The sequence below is a fragment of the Maniola hyperantus genome, chromosome 22 (genome assembly GCF_902806685.2).
Source record: "Maniola hyperantus chromosome 22, iAphHyp1.2, whole genome shotgun sequence".
In the NCBI taxonomy this organism is placed as follows: domain Eukaryota; kingdom Metazoa; phylum Arthropoda; class Insecta; order Lepidoptera; family Nymphalidae; genus Maniola; species Maniola hyperantus.
In genome coordinates, this window is record NC_048557.2 from 11,141,772 (window position 1) to 11,163,859 (window position 22,088).

Consider the following 22,088-nt stretch of genomic DNA (forward strand, 5'->3'; position numbering starts at 1 on the left):
AGATTTCTGCGCAGATACATCGGCGTGACTTATAACAGTAGTACTATAATGATATGTCTAAATTACAACATGGGGTTATTCTGATCTGGGGGGCTGATCAACAAATTCCTGAAAGGCCGGCAACGCATTGCCTCATATGTTGCAAATGTTCATGGGCGGCGGTAATCTCCTTAAGGTGAAATGGGATCACAAAGAATGGAAAAGTCTGGGCCGCCCGAGCGCAAATTTGTTGCATGCTTTTTATAAATATTTATATTTAAAATTCTATGTGCTCTTTTACCATAAAATAGTACCGTAATCCCTTAGTGTATTAAACGTTGAACGTTAATACGAAATTTTATTGAAATTGGTTTTATAACAATCGAATAAAACTGGTAAAACTGGTAAAAATGCGTAATTTGGGGAAACTTTGCGATTTTTTTGTATCGAGCCAAATTTTGCCAATCCTGTTTATGCTCTCGTAATTCACTAAAGAATATAATTTTTATAATATTACAAAATAAATAAACAAATTTGTAGTTTTTGGGCCCAAAATTTGATTCTTTGAACATCCGAAATGTGTCTTTTGGGGCGCATATCGCCTTAATGACATCAGGTGACTCGTTTATAGTATACTCACGTCTGACTCGGAGATGATGTCAAGCACAAGCAGCAGAGCGATGCCCACCAGGCCGACGAAGGCGTTCCCGCAGAACAGCAGCATGGTGGCCAGGCTGGCCTCCGCGAACAGCTTCTCCAGCGCGTGCACCACGCCCGCACAAGCGTACCTGACGACAACGGATTGTAAGCCTTTTATGCTACAAGGGGTCTGGCTTTTTTTTTTGTAAGGCATTAATATTATCTAAGAAAAACCGGTCAAGGGCGAATCGGACTCGCGAAGGATTTCGCACCATCGTACAAAAAATCTCAAACCAGTATGGTAAAGCGCCTGCACCATCTTGATGTGATTTGGTAAACTAATTATTTGTTCGGGAGCACAAATCTTAATTTTTTTGTGATGTAACATGTGATAAATTCACAGTTTTCGGTATTTTTTTCCTTTATTATTGTGCTATAAGCTATTTTTACCTGCCAAATTTCAAGATCCTAGGTTAACGGAAAGTACCCAGTAGGTTTTGTTTCCCCTGCGGGTTTATATTATATCTATAGGTACGGGGTTTTTTTCCCTTTTGATGCATGAAACCCTAAAATGATGAGAAAAATTACAACGTTGATTTTTATATCCATACTTAGCACGGCCCATCCGTTCAACCGATTTTGACGAATTTTGGTTTTCCTAATTAATCATCTATTTATTAAAGATAGCTTGCATCCTGATTCCTGAAGATGAATACAGGCTACTTTTTATTCCGGATATAAGAGTTCCCACACGACCACGAGTTTCAAACAACTGAATCTACGCGGACGAAGTCGCGGCTGAATAATATAAAGATATATAGACTTACCCATAGAGTAGGATGAGAATGCAGATGGCTGGCAGGTTGTTCCTCGCCACGAACACGGAGAATTGGAACGCTTCCAGCACTAGTGCCGTGATCACCATGTTCACCACTATTATCTGGACATTGGGAACACAAACATGTTTTAATATCGACAAAAACTACAATCTTAGAAAGTTTGACAGATATAAATAAGTAAGCACAAAATGTAGAAAGTAGAATTGTGGAACAGAAAAGTGCGCAAACCTTCAATAAATAATTGGAACTAAAAGTTGTGAATTAAAACAGGATAATAATGAAAATAAAAGTTATAGTAAGTACCTACTTTTTTTTTTTTTTTTTTAAAAGAATATTAGCCATATTAAATGACTAATATTCCCCTTTCCTCTCCAATTAAGCGTCAGGCTTGTGCTAGGAGTAGGTACGACAATAGTGCAACGGGCGGGATTTGAACCGTCGACCTTTCGGTTTTCAGTCCACTCCTATACCGGTTGAGCTATTGAGGCTCTAAATTTCTTGGGGGGTTTTCGCGGAAGAAGCCACATTTCGAAACATAGGCGTTTATTGTACGTATTGAAACCGACATGATTACAGCGCTCACCGCTGCACCAGGGAGTTAACACCATTAACAGTAATGTGTCAGACTTACAGCCATGTCCCACAGTAGAGCGGACCCCCAGTACAGTCCGGGCGACACGCCGCACAGCATCTGTAGGTGCTTCTCCTGGCTCAGGCGTGACGTGACCAGGTACACGGCCGCGCCCGCGCTCACCAAGCTGTATGCGATCAGCAGCATTGCCGATATGCCCGCGTCTGCTATGTGCTGGTAGCTGTAAAAAGAGTATTTTCATATAGGTTATAGCAAGAACTGGGATGGATAGGTCAATTTTCCAGAGAGCATTGTAGGGGTGAATAGGCTGACTAAGCATTGCTCGGTAGCTAATCAGACTGGCACCGCGCACTGGGTAGCCAGTCCCTCACAACCGGTCGTGGAGCGAACACGCGCTCATAAATAAACTCTGTTTCAAAGGTTCGCAGTGTATGATTACTGTCCCAATATACCACTCCCCAAGACATTACCAACAGTAATGAAGACCCCAAACCTCGCACAGGTCTCACAGCATTTATGACAAGTGGCAAGTCTAGGTACTTAATCCTAGTATCTGGTAAGAATGAACTGTATGAACTTACACTGTATCCTTGTTGAGCTGCTCCTTGGAGATCTTCATGGGATGTGTGTATACAGTGATGCCGGCTTGGTCGCTGCTCACAGTTCTCAAGATGGCGGAGTTGAGAGCGTTAATGGCCGCCGGAAGTATGTGGTGACCCTTGTTGTTGTACCACGCTACCAGATGTGTCATGTTGTTCTTAATGACTGAGGTGAAGCCGGCGTATCTGAGGAAGCAAGCAGTTATTTTTAATTTACAGACTAGCGCTTGGCTGTAATCAGACTTGCTGGCAAGTGATGATGCTGCCTAAGATGGAGCGCGCTTGCCTATAAGATGCCTATTCACTCTTGAATTGAAGGTACCAATATTAAAATTGGATGGGAGAGCTGATGCCTGAAGGGCGTTCCATATCCTAGCGGTTTTTTTTTGGTTTGGTACGTGATAAGCGGTAAATCAGAGCGGTATAAAAGGAAAAGGTGACTGACTGACTGACTGACTGACTGACTGACTAACTGACTGACTGATCTATCAACGCACAGCTCAAACTACTGGACGGATCGGGCTGAAATTTTTCATGCAGATAGCTATTATGACGCAGGCATCCGCTAGAGAAAGGATTTTTAAAAATTCAACCGCTAAGGGGTAGAATAGGGGTCTGAAATTTGTATAGTCTACGCGGATGAAGTCGCGAGCATAAGCTAGTAATTACTAAAATCGTACTTTTGACATGAAATTTGACACAAAAAGTTAAAATAGCGCGTGAGAAGTTATTTTTTACGCATTATACTAACTTCTCTTCGTGGATAGAGTATAGATTAACCTGTTATAGTTGTTGCGTTTCACGAGGGCGAGTGGTTTATGCTTGTGTGTAAGTCGTATCGGTATAAGTAAGGTACAGTCAATGTGTGCGTTTGCGAGCACTTGCTTGCGACTGATTGGTCCGACATGCACGCACACTTACGCGCTGTCCGTGTATTTGACGTAACCACAAGTAAAGTTCACTCGCCTTCGTGAGTTGCAAGAACTGCAGTAACAAAAAGTTTACCGTTTCTCAATATAAAGTTGCTGCGAGTCTACCAGCCAGTGGTTGAGAGTGTCGGCGTCGTACAGCAGCATCGTGTCGGGTCTGTCCCACTCCAGGTGTTTGTCTATGTCGCACTGCTGACCGAAGCCCACGCATCCACATGTCGGTGAGTCCTGCAAATTGCACACCTTTGTAATCTAAATATTGATCTTTATATTAAACTCTTAAACATAAATAATAAATAAATAAATAAAATGAATAAATAAAAATTGGTCAAATGCGAGACGGACGGTACCTAGGGTAAAATAAAAAAATAAAATAAAGTTGACTACCTATGTAAAAAATGATAAAATAGAAATAGATAGGCAAAGAGACAAGATGCAATCGCGGAACATCTTTGGCATGAACATGACAATTGCATCCATCATGACAATTTGGTACATAATAGTTTCATACTCATAAATACTAATAATAATGTTGTATGAATTATACTATGAGGATATGGATAAGCATATTATAATAAAAGATAGCATATTAGTAAAAGGTAGCATATTAATAAAAGGTAGCATAAAATTAGTAAAAGGTAGCATAATATTAGTAAAAGGTAGCATATTAATAAAAGGTAGCATAAAATTAGTAAAAGGTAGCATACTAGTAAAAGGTAGGCTCAAACTTACGTGGTGAGTCCAATTCCGTGAATTTTCACGTCGCAAATTGTTCATCACATGTTGGGCAAACGATGAATCGATGTCTGAAGAATATATCGATGGTGTCGGTCTGTAACAACGGTATAATATTCAAAAAAATTATAGGTACTATTTTACAGAGGTAAAATTTGTCACTTTGTATTTGGGGAGTAATCTCCGGAACTAATGGTCGATTCTAAAAATTCTGACACTAACAGATAGCTATGTTATCCCAGAGTGCTAAGCTAATCCGGGGAAAGTTATTAAGACCGATACCTCCCTGTCTCTATCCTCCGTAAGTATTATCTATGTTAACCTAGAGTCTAGAGAAATCCAGAGTAAATCAAATCCAGAACTTAGCAGCACAATTTGAATCGAATTTAAATGCCAATTGAAATGGAGTAACCCAAGGGAGTAAATTTGATCCGATACTATTTCTTATTTATATTAATAACTTAAACATTTTAAATTATAAAACATCAACATATTATGCAGATTACAAGACTACACTTTAAAAACAGTAGTAGTCAAAAGTCATCGAAATTGAAACAAAACCCATAAGGTAAGAATTAAGTGATACTCACATCATAAACTGCGTAGCCTCTTCGTACATATCCGTGTATAATTTCAAGGACACCTCTGCGTCTGCAGGTGGACGGATGGAGGAGAAAGCCATAGCTACTGCGAGGAAGAGAGACGGCAACACTACCAGGAGAAACAGAAGCCATCTGTACGAGAAACAATACAAGTAAGTACTTAATTATTCGAAGAAAATTAGACTAGTAAAGCAATGCCAAGCGATTTAGCGTTCTGGTACGATGCCGTGTAGAAACCAAAGGAGTATGAGCTTAATAAAAACTGCCATACCACCTTCCAGGTTAACCCTCTTCCATCTTTGACTGCATTATCACTTACCAGCAGGTAAGCCTATCTCACAATAATAATAAAAAAGGTGAGATCTTGTATGTGAATAAAATACCTTTTGATACAAATTGAGACCTTTTTATTCATATGGACAGAATTTTTTAGTGTTTTATTTATTATATACTAACCTGTTTCTCAAGTAGTGCAAGTACCGCGCATACATCAAGGCCGTGAACTGTTGCCATTTTGAGCCTCGCAGAGGTCCGTCCGGCGAAACGAGGGGAGCGTTGTCGTTTTTGATGCTGGATGTAGACGCACTTTTTGAGGAAGAATCCGGTACTGCAGTTATATCTAGAAGTAGCGGAAGATCATTGAATTAATATTTTAGGTTTTTGAAAATCCCACGGAAGCTCTTTGATTTTTCAAACGCACTGACAAAAACTAGTCAATGTCGTAAGTATTATACTGTATTACCATATTCCATTCCGTTATGTGACAAGTCAGCCTGTTGGCAGATGTTGAAGAACACCTGTTCCAGACTGCTGCAGTCCAGGCTGTAGCTGTGGTACTTGAGCTCACTCTCCCGGCTCTCCAATACGTTGCACATTTCCAGGAAACTGCAAAACAATTTAAAACTTAGTTCATTTTAGCGTTTTAACTATCGTGAGTGATTTCCATTATATATAATATCTGTGTTATTGTATTACTAACTCCATCTGCATCATAGAAAGGCAATTTAACTTACTTATTACTAACTCCATCTGTATCATAGAAAGGCAAATTAATCTCAACCTCCAGTCCATTGATGTCAACCAAAATAGCGTTTTTCACCACGCTGCGCGCTACTGCTAGAAGATTCTTCGTCTTCTCTTCTATCATCACTACGTCATTTTCTGCGTCATCTTCTAGAAGATGTAGTTTCTTGTCGGGATAAATCACGGTCAGTTTATAACCACTTCCTAGTGTCCGTTTGATATCTATAGGTGACCCTGTTGTATGGATTTGTCCCTAGGAAAAAATGCGTATCATTCTTAAATTGTTTGTTACTTATACTAGTAGGTACTTGCTATCAACAGAAATTATTGAGTGCTTAGATGATGTAAATTGTAAACACATCGGCTACACACAAATTATGAATGCGTAATCTGATTAATTGGCAGGTTTATTTCGGAGCCAATTTATAAGGACGATTGGTATTATCAGCACAAAAATTTAAATTTGACTATTCAGTACCTGTAAAATAATTACGAAATAAAAATATTTTTCAGGAGTTTTCAATTTACGTGGCGCAAATAGTATATCACTTGCTTAAATGGTGAACATTGTGAAGTAGAGGTAACTTGCATGTTTGAGAATTCTCCATATACTCTTTCATAATCTGCCGATCCACCTATCGGCAGATCACGATATCTCATTCTGAGAAGACACCCCATTTTCAGCTGTAGTGAGTCGGCAATGGGTTAGGATGATGACTGAATGTTAAGCAATTTTCAAAAAAAAGGACATATCACCATACTTTGTGCATGATAATGATTTGATCGCTCAGCAGTTCCGCTTCATCCAGGTGATGCGTGGTGAGCAGGATTGTTCTGTTCTCGCGCAGCTTCATTATCATGGACCAGATATCCCTGCACAAATGAATTAACTTATTATACACTAAATGATCCCGCGACTTCGTCCGCGTGGATTTAGGTCTTTAAAAATCCCGTGGGAACTCTTTGATTTTCCGGAATAAAAGTAACCTATGTCCTTTCTCGGGATGCAAGCTATCTCCGTACCAAATTTCGTCAAAATTGGTTAAACGGATGGGCCGTGAAAGGCTAGCAGACAGACAGACAGATAAGACTACAAAAATTGCAGAAATCTTATTTTTGAATGGCGCGAAAATATCTCAGCCAATCATAGCGCGCATCCATCCACTATTGCTCGTTGATTACGCGCCATGTTTTGTACGCGTGAATTATGAGCGAGATAGCACGAGTCTCTATTGTTCTTGTGTTTAAAATCTTAACGTCAAGCAATAAGGTCTAATACCTATTTCATTGGTGTGCAATCGATTTTAGTCGGTTTTACATGGCGCTTTTATGTGCAAATGAATTTTGCCGATGCGACTTATAAAAATGGTAATACTGCACCTCCTAGCAGCCGGATCCACGCCTGCCGTTGGCTCGTCGAGCGATACCAGCGAGGGTCGCGCGACGAACGCCAGCGCAACGCACAGGCGCCGCCGCGTGCCGCCCGACAGTTGCGCGACCGGCACGTCGCACACGTCACCAAGATTCAGCACGTGGAGCATGCTGCAAATTACAATTATCATCAGCCAGCCAGTTCATAATGTTTGCGCTGGTTAAACAACATTAACCAAATCGGTAACTATTACATATGGGTGACCTCGGCCTCGAGCGACCCTCAAGCGGTCGGTTCAATCATTACCATGAAACATGATAATAATAATAATTCTGATCTGATTATTAGCCAAAGATTACCCCTAACATTATGTCATTAATGGAAAGAATCACGATCATCAATAATGAGGAACGTGTTGTGCTAAATGGGAGACACACACTCTGCTGTCCTTCATGTACACGGAGAGTACCTACTTCCATTCTTCTGTGGACACATTAACCCCCATCCCGTCATCTAACCGCACGATAACGTAGCCTCCAGAACTTACCTCCTATAATTACCTGTTCCTGAACTTCCTCAATCGGCTGGCTAATCTTCAACTGCCCGTACAGTTGCAATATGTTCCTTCAGAACTCGAACAGCTCAATCTTCTGTGGACACATTCACACCCATCCCGTCATCGGACCGCATTATGACGTAGCCTCTAGAGCTTACCTCTTAACCTCCTCCTGAACTTCTTCAATCGGCTGGCCACTCTTCAACTGCGCGTACAGTGCAATATGTTCCCTCGCCGTCATGTACTCGAACAGCACATTCTTCTGAGGACACACTCCAAGACGAGCACCCATCTCATCGTCTGATCGCACTATTACGTGGCCTTTTGTGAGCTTTAGCATGCCGGTTAGGATGTTTCTGGAAAGGCAAATAATTGATAGACTGGAATGCAGGAACATTCAAAGGATTAGAGGTTTGGACCTAAACAGGGGAAAGATGAAGAACTCCATATCTCTCTTTACTCTTCCTCATAAGCTACTACTAAGAGCAGTCGCTCTTTACGTTGTAATCCTCACTATTAACTATATACCTAATATATTATTTTGCGGATGACGTCGCGCCATCCGATTCGGTTTCTGGTTCGGACTTTGAGTTCAGTCCATAGAAGCCAGTCCGAAGATCCAGTCAGAAGAAAAATTTACAGGAACTTGAGTTGGTAATACTGGTGCAAAAAATTTCGATTCGAGACTTGTTCAATTGAATCACAGTAAACTGATAAAAACTTGAGAGTGCTTTGAGAGTGGATGGAACAAATTGTTTAAATAATTTAAATTAAAACAGCTCTATAACTAAAATACTAGGACAACTCGGTTAAGAACTAAGAGGACTACAAAAAAAGTCTGTACTTACATTAGCGTAGTCTTCCCAGCTCCGTTATGCCCTAAAAGTGTAGTGATCTGCCCTTTGTGTAGTTCCATAGACACATTGTCTAAAGCCAGTTTCGCCCTTCGCGAACCTTCGTCATATATCTTGGTCACATTCAGGATGCTAACTCCTGCCTTTTCACCGTTGGCTTTGCAGGTGGTTATGTTGCTCTGAGTTTTGATTCCTGGAAAAAAAACTTCGTTTTAAGGAGGTGTTAAATGTGACCTTTTCTTTGGTTTTAAGTTTAAGTAATTAGTTATTACCATTACATCATCATCATCATTAACCGATAGACGTCCACTGCTGGACATAGGTCTCTTGTAGGGACTTCCACACGCCACGGTCTCGCGCCGCCTGAATCCAGCGACTCCCTGCGACTCGTCTGATATCGTCCGTCCACCTAGTGGGGGTTCTTCCAACGCTGCGTCTTCTGGGGCGATGCGGATCTCCTCATTTCTGGTTTGATCACGTATAGAAACTCCGCACATAGCTCTCTCCATCGCCCGCAGAGTGACTCTGAGCTTTCTTATGAGGCCCATAGTTGGCGACCAAGTCTCGGACCCATTGTTCATCACTGGCAACACGCATTGTTCAAAGACTTTGGTCTTCAAGCATTGAGAAATTTTGGACAAGAAGAAGATCTCGAACCTTCCTGAAGGCTGCCCAAACGAGTTGGGTTCGGCGGCTGACCTCTTTCTTTCTTACCATTACTTACGTCAATTATTTTACATAGTAAACGTTGACAATCAAAAAGTATACAATGCTCAAAATAGGTGAACAAATGTCTTCGATGGCTGCTTATTTTTTTGGTAATGTTTTTTAAATAACTGTTGTCTGGTGCCTCCCATACTTACGGCCAACCAGCGCCATGCCCCTGTTATATTACAAGCATTGCCAAACACTCACCAAAGAATCTGTCCAACAGTAGACCAATGATGAGGTAGAGGACACTGTCGACAAGCACCATGATGGCAGCTATGGCGATGTTCATGTCACTGGTGTTGTCTGGTGCCTCCCATATTTGCGGCCAACCGGCGCCATCGCCCATGGCTTCGAAGCGCGTGATGAAGAGGAATCCGTAGCAGACTGACGAGGACATTGATAGACTCTGGAGAAAGAACCAGTACAAGTTTTATTAGTTTCAGGTATCAACGTGTCTCGCACGAAATGTTTTACTCAACGTTTCTGAACCGAACCGCTAAGGTGTGGAATGCCCTTCCGGCGTCCGTGTTTCTTGCCACGTAGGTATAACCTAAATACCTTCAAAGCAAGAATGAATACGCAAGCACACTCCACTGCTTTTTCAAGCATAATAATTATAGGGCTTGTATAGCCTTGAATAGCCCTTAACTGATCCTAACATTTTGTCGAGTAGTATTTGACATTTCTTATGAAAGAATTGGTTTTATTTTTCATGGTTTAAGGATTTTTTCATTTTTTTAGAATAGAATAGAATAGATTTTTATTCAAGTGTTTTTATATCGTCAGAATAATTTACCTCTGGTTTGCCATTCCCGGTAGGAATGGCATTTCAAACCAGAAAAAACCAGAACCAGCAAAAAACTCGGCGGTTGCTCTTTTCAGTTTACAATAATATTATGCCATACTGTACAAACAATTGCAGTCCCGTGAATTGCTGGAGCGAGTCAAATATCCAAGCTTTTGAGGGTTCCGTAGCCGCATGGCAAAAACCGGAACCCTTATAGATTCGTCATGTCTGTCTGTCTGTCTGTCCGTCCGTATGTCACAGCCACTTTTCTCCGAAACTATAAGAGCTATACTGTTGAAACTTGGTAACTAGATGTATTCTGTGAACCGAAAATTGGTTTGAACGAGATCTAGTACCTACCTAAGTAGTTTTTGATTTATCGTGCAAAATGTCGATAAAATACGGTTGTACTACGGAACCCTCAGTGCGAGAGTCTGATTCGCACTTGGCCGGTTTTTATCATTTACATAGTCTTCGATTGTTTCGTATCATTTTTGGGGCTAGGGTTCTTTCCACATTCATGTATTGTAATGGTAATGTTGATGATAAAAGAATCAAACTAGATACTCACGACAAATAACTTCAAGGAGCTGTTGAGCACAGCTTCCAGCGACAGGATGAGCACGAACGGCATGAAGGAGATGAGATAAGCGAGGCCCGTACACACGGCCGCCGCGCTCGCCGAGCGGAACAGCTTCGACATCATGTAGCTACACACGAAAAACATATTTTACAACAAATATTCACCCAACAGGCGATTGGTCATGAGAATAGAGCCCAAGATTGGCGTAATTGGCTAAGTGTGTGCCTGCTATCTTTTGACGGCCCACCCGTTTAACCGATTTTGACAAAATTCTGTACAAATATAACTTGCATCCCATTTTTACATTTAAGGAACATTTAAGCTACTTTTGGTTCGGGAAATTAAAGAGTTCTCATGAGATAATTATGTCAAACTAGCTGATGTCCGCGACTTCGTCCACGTGGAATATGGTTTTTAAAAATCCCATGTAAACTCTTTGATTTTCCGGGATAAAAAGTAGCCTATGTGTTAATCCAGGGTATAGTCTATCTCCATTCCAAATTTCATCCAAATCCGTTCAGCCGTTTTTGCGTGATTGAGTAACAAACATCCAAACATCCACACTGTCACATTTATAATATTAGTAGGATAGTAGGATACTCACCAAAAGCAAAGCACGGAGTATCCATAAATAAACAGCAAGGTGAATATCAAAGTAGGATCACTCCTGGGCAGGATGCCGCCGAGGACCAGCACCGCAGTCATGCCTGCCACCGTCACCACCATCTCCACGAACGAGCAGATGAACCACGACAGTGTGTGGTATCGCAGCTCCACACCCATCACTGACATTAGCTAGAAAAAAAATCCCACAAATAGTAGATCTTGCTCTAAATTGAATTTGCAAACTACCTGACTAATCTACCCTGTACAAGTCCCGCAAATTGCTATTGCGCTGGAACCACGTTTCATTAACATTCAAATTACGTCATTTTGACGTCAGCCGAAATAAAAATATACTATCAGCTCGAAAGTTATGTCTTGTGCTGACGTCACTAAAATGGCGGACAAGCGCATTAGCAATTTGTGGGACTTATATCTATTCTTATAGCAGAATGTGTTCATGGCGATGCCTACTCCCAATTTTTATGAGAAAAATCTACCTCTAGAATATCGGATTTTTTACTGGAACTGTAAACTTCATTACTTATTATTGGTCTCCAGGGTGTGGCAACCCTTGCAAAAATAACTCGGCCAGTTAAAAGATTTGAAATTATCAAATTGATTAATTAATGATGATGCGGCTGTCAAGGGCAGTAGCGAACTACCCTCTTTCCTCAGATCGAACTTCATGTCTCTCAGCACCGCAGTCCAGTCGTGAGCACGACCCGTGCAATTGGGTTGAAATATCGACAAATAAAAACAAAAATTAATCGTGTTATGTACCCGTTATATACCTACATTAAAATATATCAAATTGTTAGCATCAAAATTTTATAAAACCTTTTTCGAACACTTGATCTCAAAATATTTTCACGAAAACAATACATATACCTACCTACCTACGTGCTTTAAAACATTTTATATTGATTTGATTTTGAACCATACCATAGTGTTACCAGTTTCCGTGTCTGACACGATGAAGCGAACGGCAGACGACACCGTGAACAGAAGGGAGAAGTAGAACGCCACTATCAGAGCTTGAGACTCGTACAGAGATGTTTGGAAACTGAAAAATAAAACTTAGAAAAGGATCACTTACTCCAGATTTTTATTTTATTTATGGGATTAGGAGGCCTTTCTCGTGTTCTCTCTCTCTTTGTGATTCATTGTATTCCTGATTGCTGAGGGTCGTAATTCCTTTTACACTAATCACATAAGGGTTACAGTAAGGGGTTCCTGAGGATAATAATGTGATGAGCACTCGACCAAAAGTATGATTACGAGTATACCAGATATGACTGATAAATCTGGACTTTCCGAGGTATGGCGATGGTAAAACGGCCAAACGTCCGCTAGTTACTGACTTGAGTCAACTTATTGACTAACATGCACTGTAGCTGTAATAGCTACTTATTACGCACACAATATATTATTATGCTTCAAATAGATTAGACCAAAACTTCATGTGATCTTAACTGCTTCCATCAGCACATAAACTGACACAAAATTTTAGGCAGTACTGAAAACACTACTTACAAATCCTTCGTGTAACAAGGGTAAGGTATTTGCTGAGTGTATATAGCCCAATCCTTTTGCTTCATCTCGGCTACATCTCTCTTCTGGATCCTTCTAGAGTCTTCCATCGAAATCTGGATGATGGCTTTGTCGATGATGTCCTGGATTTCTACGAAACCACGGAAGTAGCGCATGTCTTCCAAGAAACTGGATTCTGGGCCTGGCGTCCATAAACTAACATAGAGAAACATTAACCTTAGATTTTGGAGGGAGGAAAAAGGTAGCAGGCTCTTTAATTAGTTTCAATGAGAATTCAGTTTCCAAAATTTTCTGAGCATTGAAAAATTGGTACATTAGTCAAAAGTTCAGTAAGATTGTGTACGTGTTGACTAATATTATAAAGGGTATACATTCGATTAAAATGAATTTAAGTTAACCACATTGAGGCGACCTTCTCTATGGTCGGTGCAGCGGCCATTAGTGCCGAACAGGCCAAGAGGCGCAAATATGAAAACCGGGACATTCATATTCGTGCCTTTTCGTGTGGAGACCTTAGAACCGTAGGTCCCGGGGGCCCGAGCTCTTTTTGAGGACATTTCGAAAAGGGTTATAGAGTAAACCGGGGACCCTAGAGCTGGCAACTACCTTGGCCATCCAAATGGGTAATGCTGCCAGCATCTTGGGTACAATGCCTCGCTGCGGTGGTCTCGATGAGGTTTTAGATTTAATTTATTTTAATGTAATGTTGTTTTTTTTAATACTTTTAATTTATATATAAAAAAAACTTTGTATACCGTTGGCATTATATTAAATAAGATATCATTTATGTCAACCTAACTTGTTATGATTTTAAAACATTTTATACTTCTTTTTTTTTTTACATACAGCACGTGCCCTTTTTGTAAATTGGTTTTCAAGAGGTTTCAGAAGAAAAAATATTAAGTTTTTTTATCTGTACTGTACTCACTAGTTACGTAGTCTTTTCGTAGTCGGAGCGTTTTCTATATCCATTCGTATTTTGTATTCAATGTTTGCTGGAAGGTCGGTTTGTGTTTCACTCATATTCAAGAACACTAGACCTGTTTGAAATACAATACTTTATTAGGAGAAACAAGTTCTTGTTATAATTCTTGGCCCCCCGATTGTGTAAGAATAACCCCATGGCTATCGCAATCGTCAAGAAATTCTGCCCTTTGATTGGTTGATTCGCTGTTTACATTTTTTCACAGCCAATCAAAGGGCAGAATTCCTTGACGATTGCGATAGCCATGAAATGGTTATTCTTACACAATTGGGGGGCTGGTAAGAATGTCTTCATTACTACTGCAAGCCTATTACATATATCAGTGAACAAATAATAATTTACTTGCAAACTCATTGTCAAACTCCATTTTTGTTTTTGAGTAACTCTGATGATCAACTAAGACAGCATCATATTTTTTTAATACAGATAGCGAGCAAACGAGCAGGCAGGCTATACCGCCGTCCATGAACATTTGTAACACCAAAGAAACTGCCGTTCCGTTACCGGCATTTCGGGAATTTGTTGGTCCGCCCCTTGAATAACCCCATGCTGTAATCTTGTCAGTGGCGATACTTATAGTATGGACACCGTAACAGACACTTTGCCCACTGACATAGATAATAAGACGTGCTAATATAGAAAAAAAATTGGTAAATCAGTATAATTTCTATAGTGGGAATCATAAAAGTATTGCACTGATTGTAAAAAGTTTGGCCATTGGGCTAAAAGTTGCAACGCAAAAATAAAAAACTCAAAGTATTACCAGCAGAAAACTCGTTGATCAAGGTCAATTGGGCAGCTTCTAGCGTCAGCTCATGTTCATTGGGCATTGGTTTAAAGCGGTTCAGGTTGATGCAGTATAAGAGGTCCGACGCCTTCTTTAGCAATTTGCCGATTTCCTGTTTATAAGAGGAGGTTATTTAAAAAAAAATTGAATAAGCAATACAATCGTCTCATAATTAAATTTGAACTATCAGCTAATCAAGTCTGAAATTTAAATAGCTTCACCTGTCCCTAAATCTTTATTGAATTGATCAAAATTTAGTGCATTTTGTGCTGATTTGGAACATACTCGACCAGCAAGCATATTTAAATACTTAACCGTGTCGGCAAATTTTAGGTCTCTATTGAGTAGGTATGAACCAGAGCTTTGTTTTGGGACTGAATTATTGATGCCAAGTTGACTCATTATTTTACTAAATCTTACCTCAGTGTCTCCAAATTTATCGAAAACTCCATTAATATCAACACTCGGAACCTCCACGTCTCCTAACAAAGTTTTCCGTATCGCACTATACTGTGGTGCTGCGATAAGATTCTGCAGTGCGGATAGACCTTCCCGATGCTCGATCAGTCTGTCCACAGATGAAAACGAATCGGCGAATGAGTGAACGAGGTTTGCCAGTTTCACCATGGGGGCAAAGGTAGAATTTGCCTGAAGGAGGAAAAAACAGCTAATTAATCGATTGGGGCATACCTATACCATACCCTATCCGCAGAATGAACCTACTAACTTCATAGGTACAGTGCGACAAGCTATCTTGGCGCGTGACGAAAATCGGAACTAACGTTGCCGTCAAGTATCCCCTTTGTTCTAGTTTGAACCTTTGTTCTCCAACAGCGCCCCCTGTCAATGTCATTTAAGTGCCAAGAAAGCCTTGTCGCACTGTATAGCGCTCTCTCTGTTAGTTACATAATTCCATACAAATGATAGACCCAAAAATCTCAGTTAGCGTTAACCATTCAGTTGTGTCACTAACCAATCACGACCAAATTAAAAAAAAATTGGTTAAGTTACTTTTTTCACAGTTTATAAACAAGATTTTTTATGGGACAGAAAATTATATCAAAAGGTATTTATATCAGTTTTAGGTTATAAACGGCTTACCTTTTTAATAACCTTCTGCACTGCCACGTTGGGCGGCGTGTAGAGGATCTTGCCCACTATCAGTGGTTTGACGAAGCTCCACACTATTTTCCCGCCCTCTATGCTGATGATATCCTTGTATAACGATCGGCAGAAATCAGCTGCAAAAAAGAGTTTTATTATTATTTTAAACTAGCGGATACCCGGCGTCTACCTACTACTACGCTAAAAAACCATCTCTAAGCCCATTTTCGCATTATTGCCTTTCTAATGAAACCGGTTTGGGGCACATCGGTTGAAAAAGTCTATAACGGACACAGGTCGAAACATTTTTTGTGTTTTATACTATACAGGATTTTTCTAGGTACAGATCCGAATAAAAATGAGAATGTAGTAAAATCCGGTCAAGTGCGAGTCGGACATGAACGAAGGGTTTCGTACCATCGTACAAAATATGGCACTATGGTTTTTTTTAATCTTAATAATTTGAATAGCGACCATTTTGAATTCCACCATCCTGGTTTTTTATTATTTGTTGTTCACAAAGGATTTCGCACCATTATACGAAATATAACACTACGTATTTTTTTATAGGTACTTTACATGGTGGCCATTTTGAAATTCGCCATCTTAGTTTTTTATTACTTGTTTTTATAGCAGCAATAGAAATACATATCTGAACCGGTTCATGAGATACAGCCTACTCACAGACGTACAGGCTCATCCTCTGGGTACCGTTACCCTAAAAATATAATGTGTAGATACGTACTGGGCAACGCATCCAACTGCGCTTGGTCAGGCCCCGAAGACAGGTCCTCTTGCTTGATGACAGTCTTGTAGATGCGGTTCAGGTTGGAGTAGAACGGCTTGCCGCACACCATGTTCCCAGCGTCCGCCATGAAGCTTGATGCTGCAATAATGTATGCTTTTTCATTCTCACAATAATGTAAGCGTTCTTTTCTTGAAATAATCATAGTTTTAGTGAAGAAAACAACACAGAAAATAGTATAGTAGGTACGTACCTAAAGAGTACAGATGAAAAAAGCCTCAATAGCTCAACGGGTAAAGGAGTGGACTGAAAACCGAAAAGTCGACGGTTCAAACCCCGCCCGTTGCACTATTGTCGTACCTACTCCTAGCACAAGCTTAACGCTTAGTTGGAGAGGAAAGGGGAATATTAGTCATTTAATATGCCTAATATTCTTTAAAAAAGGAGTACAGATAAAGCATTACCCCTTAGGGGTTGAATTTTCAAAAATCCTTTCTTAGCGGATGTCTACCCGATAATAGCTGCCAATCTGCGTGCCAAATTTCAGTACGATTCATTCAGTACTTTGAGCTTTACGTCAATAGATCAGTCAGTCACGTTTTCCTTTTATATATTTCAGATTTCTCATTCTCAAACTTCGTCAACTGGGATGTTGTGTTACGCCAGGAATCGACGTAAGTTCAAAGATAAGAAGTTTGTTTCTGAAAAAATGCGCAAGAAATCTCACAAGTCAATATATCCCCAAATGATGAGCTCTTCCTCAGGCTCAACAAGAGTGGTTCATCAGCCAGGGTCTCAGACACGTTGCCGAGCTTATCTTGTAGTGATGGCAGTAGGGCAGCCATTTGTCCAAACCCAGATAGTACAGTGTCTCCCGCTTCTTGAGTCAAGTTTGAAGCCGCGTACAATTTTGTCAAAAGGATAGATTTTATCTGTAAAGCAGAAACTTTGGTGAAAATGTATTGATCAAAAATACAATGTACTTACAAAAACTTTTAGCCCACAAGAAAGATAGTGAGCTTAGATGCTCGAGAAAGGGAAAATTGGGCAAGAGTATATAGTTCTTGCATTTCACGAAGGCGAGTGACTCATGCTTGTGTTTAAGTCGTATCAGTATATATGTAATGTACAGTAATAGTGTGCGTTTGCGAGCGCTTACTCGCGACTGATTGGTCCGACATGCACGCACACTTACGCAATGCCCGTGTATACGACGTAACCACAAGTAAAATTCACTCGCCTTCGTGAATTGCAAGAACCAGAAAGCGGGCCTCACTGAAGGGCGCTAAGTCTAAGATGAATTTACAGAACCAGTGTCATACCAGCGATTCGTGCCCTGGTTTGAAGTATTTAAAGAGCCAGCGGCAAGCCGACACAGACTCTGATTTGTATTTCGATTTATGATCTAACTGGCTTTATCACAAGATTTATCGTAATTTACTTAAAAATGTTAGTGAAAAATTTGTCTCAATAAATTTTTGTACCCTTTTCAAAACGCGAGTAGCTGATATTGGCCTTGCAATTGCTTTACTCAAATGGGACTGGGCAGGTCACGTGTGCTGTATGCCAGATGACTTATAGGCAAAATCTGCTTCTTTCTGGACTCCCCAGAGTCATCAACGCCAGCGTGGTAGGCCAAGGCGACGTTGGCGTGATCAGTTAGATAAGTTTACAGTTAGGTACGTGGCCTGAAGAGGCACGGAATAGGAAATGGTGGAATGATCGGAGGGAGGCCTTTGCCCAGAAGCGGGACAGTACAGACTGATTTAGATAGATTTTTGATTTAGATCTCAAAAACAGTTGTACAGTACTAGTACTGTTACTTTTGAATCTCATCTCTCATCTCACTGATAAATATTGGGGGTTTATTATTTACCTCATTCAAAATGTAGTCGAAGTTAATATTTTCCACGAGCACAGATATAACCTCCTTGGCCATATCATCGTCCATTCCGCAGAACTGCTCCATCACAGCGCCGTAGATATCATCGAGGGTCACCACATCTACGTTACCAGGTATGATGACTTTGGACATGTTCTCAACTTGGCATACGAAGCTGCTTATGTGGTAAGTGCCTTGCTTTTGAGAAAGCAACTGAAATAAATGGTTTTAATGTAATATAAGAATTATTAATTTTGATAAACTTTGATAAGTATTTGATTTGCCAGCTTTTTAAGAAATTTTTGTTCCACAACAATATCTTGAAAAGCCAGCAGCGCATAGGCGGTTCCTCTGGTGTTGCAAAGTAAACCTATAGGTGGCGCTCATCAACTAAAATTAGATGCTGTTTGCTTATATAAAAAAATCTAGGAATTGTGGCCAAAGCAGAAAATGTTTGAAGGCATCGAAAATAAATTCAATGCTTCAAAATATATCCCTTGGGATCTAAGCAAAACGCAACAAAGCAAAAAAATATTATAGATGATTACAGATTAGTCATTGATTGTCAAATCGTTAGTTGTAGTTTGGATTTTTTACCTAATGGATTTTCCCATTTAATTTAGTCTCCATAATAACTTTTTTTTACTCTGATACAAGTTAGCCCTTGACTGCGATCTGACCTGGTGGAAGGCACCAACAATAAATACAAAAATAAAATGTTACCGGTTTTATTTGTATGTATCCAGCGTGAATTCGTGGCGCTGCGATTGACCAAAAGTTGGTGTTGTTGATTCCCATACTGCTCAGAGCTGATTCAATCTGTTCAGGACTTGAAAATAACTCAGAAACGTTCACTATAAAGAAATAACATTGTATGTAGGTATCGTAAAGAAATAATATTGCAACATTTTGAGTTTTGGAAAAGATTTACATTCTCAATCTTACGCGCACTCTTTTCAGTAGAATCTACTATCTGGACCGGTGCAGGTGGTAGAGTCCTAATCCAAACTCCATACTAATAAATGCGAAAGTGTGTCTGTCTGTTTGTCTGTCTGCTAGCTTTTCACGGCCCATACGTTTACCCAATTTCAATGAAATTTAGTACAGAGATAGCTTGCATACCGGGGAAGAACATAGGTTACTTTTGATCCCGGAAAATCAAAGAGTTCCCACGGGATTTTAAAAACCTAAATCCACGTGGACGAAGTCGCAGGCATCATCTAGTATAACCATAATATATAAGTCAATGAGTAGGTACCTATAGCATAAGCGAAATTAGTTGCCTAGTGTTCTGCATGAACTAAAGTTAAGTATTTCGTATTACGTTCTATATTGCTTTGCACTGATAATTAAATCCAGAATGTAATGATTTTTATATGTTACCTTGGATATCTTCTTCAATGAGATAATTTTTGAACTGATGCAATATATCCAGCCCACTAGCTACAGCGTTAAGATCAAATTCTAAAGGAGTGCCACGCAACAGTGGTTGAACTTCTTCTAAAACTCCGAGAATACTGAAAGCATAACAAAAATAATAATGATAACGAAATAATCGCATAATCAACTGAATTCAATGTTTTATTCGATTTACTCTCAATCAATATAAAAGTGGATCAAAATTCTCGTTCTGGTTTGTTTTTAACCGACTTCAAAAAAAGGAGGAGGTTCTCAATTCGTCGGAATCTTTTTTATTTTTTTTTATTTTTATTTTTTATGTATGTTCCCCGATTACTCAAAAACGCCTGGACCGATTTTGAAAATTCTTTTTTTGTTTGAAAGGGTATACTTCAAAGTTGGTCCCATTTCAATTTGGTGAAGATCTGATGAACATCTTCGAAGATAGATACTGGAACTCCTCAACGGATAAGAGTAAATTGCTCGCGATCAGCGTAATAGCTTAGTAAACAGTAGATTTTTAACCAGTCATAGCATAATTCCATGGGGCCACTAAAAATTGTGAAATAATTTTTTTTTACAAAAAAAATAAAAACCGACTTCGTTACATAAACACTAAAAATTGAAAAATAATTTAATTTATTACCGAATATATTATGTATACAAGAGTTAATATAGTTCCATAATAATATTTTTTGGGGTCGGTGCCAATGAGGTGCCATTGTGGAGTCCCATAAAAATATGAAGTCTAGACGATTCGCGCAGCTAAAGCTAATTGGCACCGGCACCAAAAAGTATTATTATGGAACTATATTAACTCTTGTATACATAATATATTCGGTAATAAATTAAATTATTTTTCAATTTTTAGTGTTTATGTAACGAAGTCGGTTTTTATTTTTTTTGTAAAAAATTTTTGTACCTTGATAAGTGATAACCCGAAAAGTATTAATATTTAAGTAGGTAGGTATATCAACTTTTTATTTTAATAAGCATTACTTTTCGGAAGATAGATTTTTTAGATTAAATTGTTTAAAAAGTGTAACAAGGTCAAATAATTTGGTGTAGATCTTTGAACTGAGTTTACCTGTACAATAGTGTGTCCAATGTATCATCCATTAGCAACTGCATTCCTGCATCCAGCAATGGCATCAACTTTCCTTCCACCACACCGTCGATATCTACTTTACTGACCACCCCGAGGACTCTCGATACATGCTCGACTAGAACTTCTATGGTATTGAAGATTTTGGACATGAAGGTGAAACGCCAAAACTCTATATCTTGTAGCTTTGGTAGCTAAAAGTTTTAAGTAATCATTAGTATATAGTCATTATGTTAGTGTCACCTTATTGCATTCATAACATGTTATCTGGGTAGTATAGTGTCACTATGCTAGATTTGAAAAATCTTTTTATTCGTATCCATAAAATTTGTACCAATATCACAATAGATGTCAAAACGCTAACCCCTTCGTGACATAAATCAACATAATTAACTTACATTAGCTTCAACTGTAGTAACATTAACATGTTTATTGATAACTGACAGAATTTCATTGCAGTTATATCTTTGGCATATCTCTTCCCAACTGTAATCTTTGATACGTAAGTAGTCCTCAGAAGTTTGAGGTTCTTTAATCTAAAAGAAAAGAAAATCTGATAAAACCTTGCTGGTGGTGCTCTATTAATCAACATACTGCACTGTTTAGAGTACAAAAATTGAGTATTCAGAATCAAAGTAATATGTCGTATTAGTACTTACCGAAAGCAATTCGACTTCTGCATTCTCAATGTTAAGCACCAATTTTTTATCATCGACTATTTTTTTAAGATCCTCTGAAAACCCTTTATGATTATTCAGATACGTCATCAAAACGTCTCTAACGTGTAAATTGTGTGCGATATCTGCATTTAATTGTTTTAAATATGGCCATTCGGTAATTCCACTGACTTCTTTTAGGTGAGGTAGCTCTGTTCTGAGGAGTTTCACTGTTCTTGCAAGGACTTTTGCAAACCTTAAAAAAGAAAACGACAGTCAATTAAACTGTCATCTTTAGTATTGAATTGGGAGCACTCCTCTAGAACTGTAAGAAATTGGTATCGAAACTACTGGGGACCACTACCTTGGCAAAATGATTAATTTGGCCAACGAAAGGGGCAATACTGCTAGCAGATCTAGCTAGATTTAACCTAGGTAGTTTTATTTTTAGTGCAATACTCAAAATGGA

The 22,088-nt window shown here is 39.3% G+C and overlaps 2 protein-coding genes across 3 annotated transcripts in view; one reads left to right on the forward strand and one right to left on the reverse strand.

Moving 5' to 3' along the window:
- The window catches only part of LOC117992749 (uncharacterized), a 229,281-nt gene that overhangs the window by 30,506 nt on the left and 176,687 nt on the right, over positions 1-22,088 (forward strand). The window lies entirely within an intron of this gene.
- Positions 1-22,088, reverse strand: part of ldd (lipid droplet defective) — a 77,611-nt gene that overhangs the window by 9,312 nt on the left and 46,211 nt on the right. For both annotated transcript variants that reach the window (XM_034980464.2, XM_069506143.1), the window contains 31 exons: positions 21,623-21,875; positions 21,362-21,499; positions 20,946-21,157; positions 19,844-19,977; positions 19,184-19,314; positions 18,455-18,673; positions 17,306-17,510; positions 16,579-16,719; positions 15,831-15,970; positions 15,150-15,377; positions 14,706-14,841; positions 13,886-13,997; positions 12,940-13,152; positions 12,349-12,469; positions 11,405-11,595; positions 10,789-10,927; positions 9,635-9,836; positions 8,714-8,912; positions 8,024-8,221; positions 7,318-7,479; positions 6,699-6,810; positions 5,928-6,190; positions 5,657-5,799; positions 5,371-5,533; positions 4,903-5,046; positions 4,310-4,409; positions 3,654-3,805; positions 2,631-2,834; positions 2,089-2,269; positions 1,446-1,558; positions 620-767 (listed from right to left, as the gene is read on the reverse strand). In XM_034980464.2, coding sequence (XP_034836355.2) covers positions 620-767; positions 1,446-1,558; positions 2,089-2,269; positions 2,631-2,834; positions 3,654-3,805; positions 4,310-4,409; positions 4,903-5,046; positions 5,371-5,533; positions 5,657-5,799; positions 5,928-6,190; positions 6,699-6,810; positions 7,318-7,479; positions 8,024-8,221; positions 8,714-8,912; positions 9,635-9,836; positions 10,789-10,927; positions 11,405-11,595; positions 12,349-12,469; positions 12,940-13,152; positions 13,886-13,997; positions 14,706-14,841; positions 15,150-15,377; positions 15,831-15,970; positions 16,579-16,719; positions 17,306-17,510; positions 18,455-18,673; positions 19,184-19,314; positions 19,844-19,977; positions 20,946-21,157; positions 21,362-21,499; positions 21,623-21,875 — 5,197 coding nt within the window. The remainder of the gene's footprint in view (positions 1-619; positions 768-1,445; positions 1,559-2,088; positions 2,270-2,630; positions 2,835-3,653; positions 3,806-4,309; positions 4,410-4,902; positions 5,047-5,370; positions 5,534-5,656; positions 5,800-5,927; positions 6,191-6,698; positions 6,811-7,317; positions 7,480-8,023; positions 8,222-8,713; positions 8,913-9,634; positions 9,837-10,788; positions 10,928-11,404; positions 11,596-12,348; positions 12,470-12,939; positions 13,153-13,885; positions 13,998-14,705; positions 14,842-15,149; positions 15,378-15,830; positions 15,971-16,578; positions 16,720-17,305; positions 17,511-18,454; positions 18,674-19,183; positions 19,315-19,843; positions 19,978-20,945; positions 21,158-21,361; positions 21,500-21,622; positions 21,876-22,088) is intronic.